Genomic DNA, 10,725 nt, shown 5'->3' on the forward strand with positions numbered 1-10,725 from the left:
ATTTTCTTCTTCCACACCGATAGTGGAGGGATAGCAATTTCAAACTTCAGTGGCTTTAGAGATTGTAGCTGATGCAGTTGTTGGCGGGTGAAGCCATAAGAATATTTTTCCATGTTGTACAGTCAGATTACTGCTCATTAATGCTGCAGAGACCCTGCTGGGCAGACCTAATGACAAATTTCAGTTTCATCTCTCCTGTACTTCTAGGGCAGGGTTATGCGCAGTGACAGATGCCCAGAATTAAAACCCATGGTGCTGAATTAACTTTTCATGCGTTCCCTTCTTACATTTATGTTGTTTCTTTTTGGCCACCGCTTGCTGCAGGCTCAGTTCCTCTTCTGGTGTCTTAATTGCAATTTCATCAAGTATTTAGAGCCCTGCAGCCCTCCCTATTTTTGTCACTGTCACTCCAAACTAGCCGGTGGCAGTGACTTCAAGGGTATTTAAAGCAGCTTTTGTGTATCCTAAGTTAAGTCGGGAGCAGCTCGGGGGAGGTTTGCTTTCATCGCTGCGGTACTGCTTGGACCTCCTTTCTCCCCTCCAAGTCGATCCTTCTCTCACTCCCCCTGTCATGGTTTTATCACTCAAAGGCTCAGGGGGCTCAGCAGAAATGAATGAGGCCTGGAACACGGCAAAGAGGAAAAAGGTTGAGACAAAAGCGGGATGCGCGCATCAGCATTGGGACTTTGACTAGAGCTGCTCTTTTATGCTTCACAGCTCTCAGTTCAGCTGGGTTAGTGTTAAGAGAAACTCCCCATTACGGATTCATTGCTTCTCGGAACAAAGCAAAATCTTAAATAGCGAGCTTTGTTTCTGAACGAGGCTAAGCAGGTGAAATATTAGACCATCTCCGCCATTAGTTGAATAATAATAACAATAAGAGAATGCTAAGATGCAAATATCACCTGATGGTAAAATGGAGAGTTTATCCAAGCCATTTGATGGAAAACATAACACGATTCCCTGTTAAGACAAGCTGGATGGGAATAAAACTCCTTCAAGTGTTTAATTCAACATAGACAAACAAAAACGAGATAACCAAAGAAAACTTACAGGGAAAACAAGTAGGAACTATTAGTAGTGGGATTGGAGAAGCTCCATAATGCACTGGACTCAGTGATAGCCTTACTCGTCAGAGCTTGAAAGACCTCCCACACACAAAACCATGAAATCTCAGACAACATACAGCTTGTGTATATACAAGAAAACAACTAGCCTACTTTTTTCGCTCTTCAGAAAATGCCTCCTCATTTTAAGTTTTTTCCAAGGAAACCTTAAGGTTTTGGGTTAAGACTGACCGATATTTGGATATGTTCTTAATTTCATCTCCCTCATCAAAAACCTGGCAGGAGAAGGAGATCCTGGATGAAAGAGGCTGAAGCGATCTTCTTCTTCTTCTTCTTCTTCTTCTGCACTCACTGCCCTTTTTCCTGCCAAGCTACTAATGAGTAAAGACCGCCAGTGCAAAAAAACACATTAGAAAACCAGATTGTTATCTCTTTTTGGGTTTCCATATAAGTGAGAACCTGCAAAATTTTTGACCAAAGGACTTTCTAGCCTCATTTATTAAATAAGCAAGAAAATCATTTGTGAGCATTTCATTCAATTCAACAATTACTGTAAGTATTATTACCGGACCAATGTTTGGTTCAGTAATGATTTTGTCAGAACTACTTTTTGTCCAGCTGTGTTTTCATTATCTTTCACTATAATTTGTTCTTTTAGAAAAAGGAAAAGCACAATCGGAAAAATGGTAAACTCAAAGTCTGGAACTTAAACTTTTTTTTAAAAAAATCTCTCAATCTTTATCATCCTGTGAATTCTTTCAAGGAAAAAGAGGCACATGGATGGTTGAATCTTGGCAAAGACTGACCTAAATGCCTCTTTTACTTCCCACACAGTCGCACAAACAATGACTCAGAAATAAGAGGAGAAACAAATTACACACAGCCGCGCACATTTCCAAATACTAAGTGTGTGTTCGTCGTTATGAAAAGATGCAGTGCGGCATCATTTCACATTGTGTGCCTTGTTAAAGAGCTGCAGTTAATTTTTAATTCCCCCACGTTCCATTGTAATGCGCAGAAATCCGAACAAGCTGCTGTAAATATGTCTTAATAGGAATGATAGCAGTCAATGGCAGCCATCTATCAGGTCGGACCATATGTTGCTTGGGGTGAGGAGGGAATGAGGGCTTACCACAAAGCCTGCCTTATCCTCTGGCATTACAGTCTCTAAGAAAGGATTTAGTCTTTAATTCTTGATTAGATAGAATTTTCTCCCCTGTGCGAGTGTGTAGTGATACACCAAGCACAGATAACCTGCCCTATTTGCAACGTGTGTGTGTGTGTGTGTTGGTGTGTTTGGTCTGGCTTTGGCATTGCTCCCACTCTGAGGCACAAACATGCACACACTTCCATACCCTCGGAGACTGAACCTGTTGGTGTCCCATCCCATTTAGCCCCTGGGCTTTTAACACATTGTGATCGGGCTATTATTAGAAGCGATGGATTGTCAATCAGGATTAAGGCCCGATTGATTTGTATGTCCCAGCTGGAAAAGGATCACACTTTATTGTTTGTTTTCACCTCTGCAGATGACGATCCCATGTGTGTTTTCCCTTTTTTTTTCTTCTGTCATGAGATGTGAGAAAGAGGACAGATTCTAACAACCTTCTGTCCCTCCCAGGATTTGAGGACACCGCTCATGAAGACATTTATTTATTTAGTTTCTTCACTCAAACCATCTTCTTCCTCCTCCTCTTCTCTTTGCCTGACTGGCTGTTGAGCTGAGCTGACTGGCTGGTTGGCTCCCCCTCTCACTGGAGTCTCACAATCAGATCTCTCATTCAGAGCGCAAGCTTCACCGAGGCAGAGTGGGAGGCAGACTCAGGCTTCTCAGGGTTCAGGCAAGTGGGATCTCTGCAAGAATTTATTTTTTTTCTCTGCATCTGGTTTATTGGGAAATTAGATGTGAGCAGAGAAAAAAAAATCTCTGACTCTTTCAGCACGGACAACTGACCCTCGCTCCTGTGCTGCATCCATGACTTTGCGCACCTGGTTAGTGTATGGACTTGGATTTATTTTGGTTTGGATGCTCTGTTTGGCACAAGGTGAGTGGGATGTATTTTGCTGTGGATTCTGCTTATGGTTGTGTGTGTGTGTGCGTGTGCCAAAGGGCATAATTATATCACAGACAGACATCATCATTTGCTGCAGCTTTTTTTTTTTTTGTAAACATAATATCACTTGTGTTATTAAGAGATAGTGTAGATGTCAACTTTAAAATAAAAAACAAAATTAAACCACAAAAAACATGCAGAATATATTGCTGTATCATTGATTATGTTTAAAGCTAATTGCAATAAAATTAGTTTCTTTCTACCTGTAACGGACCAAAGCTCAAATTGTCTGCCAGCAATACATAATGTGTCTATGTATCCACACAAGAGGCAAAGTAAATTTCCCCACAGAGCAGTAGCAATTGACCTAAGGACGTTTGACTGTAATTTGAGTGTGAAATGGTATTCAGCAAAGGAAATATTTTTGAATTGTTCCACACTGAAATATTGTGTTGCTTTATTTGGAACCGTTTCTCATTTGCGTCACATAACAGATCCAGTCCCAACCCAAAGGAAGCTGATCGTTTGTGCTGGCTGTTTGATGTTTGACTTATTGATCTGGCAGCATCAATGATGGCAGACAGCGATGCAAGCAGCAGCTTCATTAACACGTCGCATGTTTGATTCCAATCAATCTCATTTCCAAAGAATTTGTTTTCTGCAAACCTGTCTCCAGATTTACTTTAAGCAAGTAGGACATGATTAAGTAATCCAATTCATTTATTAGTTATTTGAAAGTAAATGTGAATTTCCAAAAGTTATTGATAAGCTCTCATTCTTAAGATGAGATTTGTTTTTCTTCCTCCAAACCTTCATACTCCATGTCTATCTATGTAAAGCCTTCCTTTGTTGTGGTGACAAGCGATACACAGAACAAATATGGTTTTCTTGAGTTTGTTGATGGCATATTTTTAACATGAGCCACTTTGTTGGACTCCAATGTTCACACACACTACGATCCAGTTGTGCTTTAAACTGGAAATTCAAACTTCCCAGTCGGAAGAATAAACTGGAACGCCCCTCCACCCCCGGGAGTAGTTTCCCCAGTTACGACTTGTAAGGCTAAATTTGCATTTCAATATGGCCGCTCCTGCATCAGCAGTGGACAGATGTGGTGGAAACAATTATTTTATAAGACATACATGTGAGAGTGCGTTTAAAATCAATGTTACACATAGCATCTTGAAACTTTAATCTGAACAAATAAAAAGTGTTTGCTTATGGGAAGTAAACCTACCTGTAAGAGCTATTGCAAACAATGTCTATTGTTTGCAATAGCCATGTTGAAAGTAGTGTACAAACCCAGCTCCTTGTTCCCACTTCCCAGGTAACTGGAACATAACATCATGTAATGAGGAGACGCAGAAATGACAAAGCAGACAAGAAGAACTAATCAGGGACAAAGGGGAACAGTTGAGGGAGAGTGGAGGCAGAGGACAATCAGGACAATGGGAAGCAGCTGAGAAGGGAAGCAAACTGACTGAGGGAGGGCGAATAATAAACACAGAATGGGCTGAACATGGACTCAATTGTTATAAAAGCAAATGAAAAATATGACAAATAACCTAAGAGAGATTGAGGCAACCTGATTCACCATGCTTCTCAGGGTTCTAAAGCATTTCCTTTTCATTTTAACAGCCCTCTTGTTTTTCTTTTTTAATGCACAAAGCATGCACGCAGGAAATAGTGGGCTCATTTTTGAGAAAATATGCACGCCCATGATGCTAATAATGAGTAAAACCAAATTTAGGTCACAACAGACTCAGAGTTAATCAACATTTTTAATGCATACTGCAAGTAGGCTCATTGTGGGCTCATAATAAACTGCACTGTACCAAGGGAGCTGACTGTCTTTTTAATGTAGCCTCATTATGTTGACAAAATGCTCATAGCAGGCAGCCTTTCAATGTTTCATGAATGCTGTGTATTAAAGCACAGAGAACACTGTTCATTCAGGTTGTCCGGAAGAAATAAATCACAATTCAATTTCAACATTTATTACCGAATATGTTCTTTATGTTAAAGTAATATGATTTATTATATTGTTTGCTATCACTAGCAGGGGAATTGTGACACATTCCCCTGCAGACTGGCATGTGCTCTGTGCCCCTGCAAGGCTTTACATCGATTCCAGCAGATTTCTAACGTGATTTTTATAAGAGCATTTGCCTGGGATTAGTTCGCTCCTGAAAGCTCCATCAGAGCTTTTGGTGGGCTATTTAACAGAGCAGAGGCGGCAAGAGGCTGTAGCCTGACGCTCTGCACTCTCACTGAGTCCAACGGCCTGCACAGATAAAGGGGGAGGATTGGTTTCAGCCAAAGCTGATCTTCCATCTTAAATGGGTAGGCTTTTGGAGGGCAAGCACAGGTGTGTGAGCGGGCTGAACTCTCAGCCAATCCCTTTAAGCCCTGATGGATTTGTTATGGTTAGGCTTAGCTTCACTTTCTTAAGGGAGTTAAACGTTTGGGAAGTGAAACAATTGCACAGCAAAAATCAGAAGCTAAAATTCTCTTTGGAGAAGCATATTTTAGTATGTATATACATATATATATATATATATAATATCATCAGTACTATTTCCTCTTATAGATGTATCATGCCTCTTTAAAGGCATCTTTTTTTTGAACATTCATCTTTTTCAACCTTAGGTTTAACATTATTTTATTGACGTATCACCTCGTACACGTGATTTTGATGTAACACTCAAAGAAACCACATAGGAAATTAGCCAGAGGTCTTATCTGGTACAATTGATCTCTCATCACATGAGTTTAATCACTTGACCATAAGCCCTGACAAATAAATAAACAAACATAAACAAAACACATATGCAAGCCTCTTTGGCCATTTATCAATGTAAGAAATTTTAGTTTCAACGATTTCAGTGCAAACATTTGTCTATAAATGGCTTGCTGTTTTGTCTTACTGCTACTACTATTACACATTGGCAGAAATAGTTACAAAGGCAAACATTTAATATATTTTAACAAATAATGAAGATTAAGGGTTATGTAAAGAAAAATTAAATAAATGCATTATTGAGCCAGTCACTGCAGTTCTAAGATACACAAGTACAAAACATTGTTTTCAATTCATTCAGTCGTATATTTTGCTATTTTCTAAAGGACATAGTTAAAATAAAAGAATGAAAAACATTTAAAATGAACACTTAAACAAACCTTTTACAAACAAATTCACCAATATTGAATATATTTGTGGTAACCATCCACCTGAACACCTCAGACTCCTACTTTCCTATATATTCATACACAATGCGTGTAAGTGTGTGTGCACACACAAATGGTACTTATATGCTCATGTGCTCTGTCTCAAGACAAGGTTTTCATATAGAGAGACTAACATTTTTGCCCATTCTTCTTTGCAGGATAGCTCAAACTCAAATTGTATGTAAAACATCTGTGAGTGTCAAGTTTAAAGTCTTTCCAGAGATTCTTACCTGGATTTAGATCTGGACTTTTACAAAGAAATTCCGACACATATACATTTTATTTGTGACACATTTTTGCTTTTCTTCCACTTAATTAAGGTCTATTTTGTGTTGATCTTACACACAAAATCCAAATCAAACACATATAGCTTTGTGAGTTTAACAGGACGGAGGATGTCAGGGTGTGAATACATTTGCAAGGTATTTGATGAGTTGTAATCTGCTAATTTACTGCTCCATTTATTATCAAAATTCTGTTATTCAGACATCAAACATCTGCTATTTTGGTTATGCTGTGTGCCAGAATGATTTTTGTCAGACAAAACTTCTTTTTTTTTCAAATTAACTAGGAACTTTTCATTTTTTGTTTAAATAAAACAAAGTTCTCAGACATAAGTGTGCTGCTAAAACATTCACCTTTCAGTTCTCATCTTAGCCAATCATGTACATTTTTCCTCCAGTGAAGACTCCAATTCATTACATTCAGTTCAGGTTGGACTGAACACATTAATTTGTCTTTGTTCATCTTTGCAGTCCAGGGTCTGCAGTGCTATGGCTGCAACATCATCCATGGTCAGAGGTATGTGGACTTGGGCTGCTCTAACCCAGAGGTCATCACCTGCACCCACTCACACAATGGCTTCAAACACCGTTTCTGCATCAAGACAGAAAGCAGTGAGTGAAGTATTTTTTTTTTTTACTCTCCTCATCTATTCACTTTTTTTTTTTTTTTTTTTTTTTTTTACTTCTCTGTTTTAATTCACTCTGATGTACCACTGGATATCGGCATAATGATTTTTAATCATACAATCATGTAAATGTTTCTTGTCTGGCAGATTTGAATATTCTATTTCCCTGCACAGGGGATAGTTATGTAACTTTGATGTGCTCTGCTGAGTAAATTGTAAGTCATTCAATGTTTGATGTTAAGTCAAATGAAGGATGCGGACATTCAAGGCAACGTTGATGATGGAGCAGATCCAGGGAAGCGTGGGCAGCCCAGCTGTTTCTCTCCTTGACATCTCAAGAAATTTGCTCATGTTGAAAGGGCTGATGTGGCGCGGTTTTCCAGTTGCTAAGAGAGTCAGCGTGCACCGGCAGAAACTGCATGCGGTGCGCTGTATGAAAAGCTCTTACTCAAAATTGTGTACCAATGTCTTGGCAGTAATCTGTGGCCAGTCAGTCCATTTAATCTTCATGTGACCCTGTCAAATCCAAATCAAACACATGCTGGCAAACTTCCATAAAAGGGTCTTACATTTCTGGTCTCTTTTGTTTTGAAGAGCCAAGACATTTCTCCCTAATCCACAACATCTTCAGTCTCCTTCTCTTCTCTAAAATGTCTCGTGTCACGTTTGACTCTAACTCAAAGCTCGGCACACCTTGAAATAATGAAATGTTGGGTAAATTGGGCACAGCGATGGCACGGGATTACGTTCCAACCATGTATGCCTTACAGGTTTGAGTCCTGGACTTTTGCCGCATGTCTTCCTTCTCTCTCACAACCCACTTTCTTGTAAAAGAACAGTTAAATAAAAACCACTGGAGCCAACAAAACCCTTGAAAAAATGTTGGGTGAATTCTTATGTGACTAAAAAAAGAAAAAATATTGCTATGCTAACATGAGCTGTACTATCAACCTCCAAAACAAGTATGCTTAGCTGCAGTGCAAAGTATCAGAAGATAATCATATTTTGATGAACAATATAAAGGCGGGATTTGTTTCAAAAAAGGCACATTCCTTCTTCTGAAGAATACTGTGTAATTCTCAAAAAGAAATGAGTTTGATCCAATAAATTTACATGTACTCATCATGCATGATATTTATTTCTAATCATGTTAATTAGAAAAAAAAACATTATGCATGATTATGTGTAGAAATCATGCAAAATATGACAACAGAAAATTAGAAAAAATGCAAATGAAAAGAGGAAAAGTTATGTGCAGAGAGGAATGGTTAAATATCCCTGTATCTGTATGCTCTACCCTTGTTTAAAAAAAAGTTAAATTGAAGACTAAGTGCTGTGTTTAGACACAGGGCAGTTATATAAACATAGCAGTTATATATTACATTGTACAAAATGACTGATGTTTGTTTTTATTGCACAAAATAAGCTTGTCAAAGAGCAGTTTTTTTCCTCTCTTGTGTATTCTTAAGACGTGCAAGTGTTTTCCTCATTATCCACTTGCAGCGTTTGGTGCTTAGTTATGCTTTTTTTTCCTGCTGAGCCAAACACCAGCTCATCTCTCTTATCTGACTGACTGACTGACTGACTCTCCTCCCCCCACCTCCCTCCTACCCTATTCTGTCCCTGCAGCGGCTCTGGGTATCGCCCTGACCAGTGGCTGCGCGACATCCAGACACTGTCAGCAACAAGAGCTGCCGGGGGTGCGAATTCACTGCTGCGACTCCGACCTGTGCAACAGCACCCCGCTGTGGCATCCGAGCACACTCCACTATGTCTGTGCACTGGGTGTCCTGCTGCTGAGGATGTGGTGGTGATGAGAAACTAGAATTGGGACAGGCATCACTGGATTGCACATCTCACAGGCTCAATGAGCGTGTTATTCGGCGCAGTGTTGCTTGAAAGCAGCTCTTAGAGATAGGTTCTGTTGGCTCGGACTATGAATCACAGAGAGAACGACCCATAAAACATGCTTGAGGAAAATAATTGTTTAACATCTTTCACCCATCAGAGATCTTCTTGTGCACTTGCACCTATTTAAATGTAGCATCAAATATGACATTTTCTAGAACATTTATGTTAGAGTTTTACTGTCAGTAAAAAGAAGATTTAGCCCAGTTGTGTCCAAAGGCTGTTTATCCTGCATGTTTTAGTTCTCTTCCTGGTCCAGCACATCTGAGTCAAATGATGATGATTAGGGGGCATGTGCAGAACTTTGACATGCACAGGAGGTGATTGGACCATTTGAATCAGCCGTGTTGGAGCAGAGACATCCCTAAAACTGGCAGGACCCTGGCCCTTGAGGACTGGTGCTGAACACACATTATTAACCCATAAAACATTTAAATAACCCATAAATAATTAATTTTAAAAAACATAACTTGAAAATAACCAACGAAAAACATGAATAACCCATAGAAAATGACCCATGGCAATGCTGATTTCAGCTTTACAAAGTCTTACTTCTACTTGAAGGCCTGTCTTTTTTTCTGTTTTAAGGATTTTGCTATATTTTTTCAAGATCAAACATACGTTTGGTCTGGTCTTTTAATGTTACGGGCTATTTACTTTACACATTTAAAAAAAATATATATATTTTTCAGTTGATGTCACAGCACTGCAGGCCAGCTGGTGGCAAGCAAACTTTATGTAAGTCTTCTGTGAAATATCTTAGTGAAAGCATGTAATATTGTGAATTACATCAATAAATGTTTCATATTTTTCAAAAGAAAGGTGATTTGACGCTGCCTTTATTTTTCATGGCAAGATAAGCAACTACATCAAATCCAGATACGTCGAATGTGTAAGTCTGAGGCCATCCTTATTAACTTGAAAACAACAGGTTACTCTGTGAGTTTAGGAGATCAATCTCTACCTCAAACACAGGGGTTCTAGGATCTTGACATCTTTGTTTAGGAATGATGGTAAAATGCAGCGAGATAGATGGGGTTCTCCTACAGTACAATACAGTATCCTCTGTTGGCAATGCTCCAAACCAATCCATAAAAGTTAGGGTCTAAATTTAACTTTTATCTCTCTACATTCCTTTAAATATGCTAATCAGACATGGATCTTGACCAAAAGAATGAGATTTAGATACAGATGGGGAAAATGAGATGAGATCAGCCTTGGAGATGAGGTTAGGTGCTCAATCATCCAAATGGAGTTCAGAATAGAGATGGAAAAGTTTCAGGAAGGTTCTTGACCTCGCAGCCTTAGGAGTAACAGAAAGGCTTAGTATAATACAGTATCTCATGGCACAATAATGCCATTACCTGGAACATAATTTGTGGGATGTTCCTGGTATATTTGTCAAAAATGGTCCAAATAAAGAATACAACAGGCTCACAGGTGCACAAACAAAAGTTGACCTGTTAAGTCCAATCAGAGAAGATGCTGTAGAAGACGTTGTACCTTTACAATTTTACTTTAACAACAAATTAAAAATAACTAAATTTAGTTTAGCTAC

At 39.0% G+C, this 10,725-nt stretch overlaps 1 protein-coding gene across 1 annotated transcript; it reads left to right on the plus strand.

Moving 5' to 3' along the window:
* The first annotated feature begins 2,451 nt into the window (after positions 1 to 2,451).
* On the plus strand, positions 2,452 to 9,988 carry LOC148155996 (uncharacterized). Its single transcript, XM_088010652.1, has 3 exons — positions 2,452 to 3,112; positions 7,105 to 7,245; positions 8,889 to 9,988. The coding sequence occupies exons 1-3, from the start codon at positions 3,043 to 3,045 to the stop codon at positions 9,071 to 9,073; spliced, it is 396 nt and encodes a 131-aa protein (XP_087866778.1). The 5' UTR covers positions 2,452 to 3,042; the 3' UTR covers positions 9,074 to 9,988.
* The last annotated feature ends 737 nt before the right edge of the window (positions 9,989 to 10,725 follow it).

This window comes from Poecilia mexicana, unplaced genomic scaffold (genome assembly GCF_051168715.1).
Source record: "Poecilia mexicana isolate PSO_F unplaced genomic scaffold, ASM5116871v1 scaffold_12, whole genome shotgun sequence".
Classification (NCBI taxonomy): Eukaryota; Metazoa; Chordata; class Actinopteri; order Cyprinodontiformes; family Poeciliidae; genus Poecilia; species Poecilia mexicana.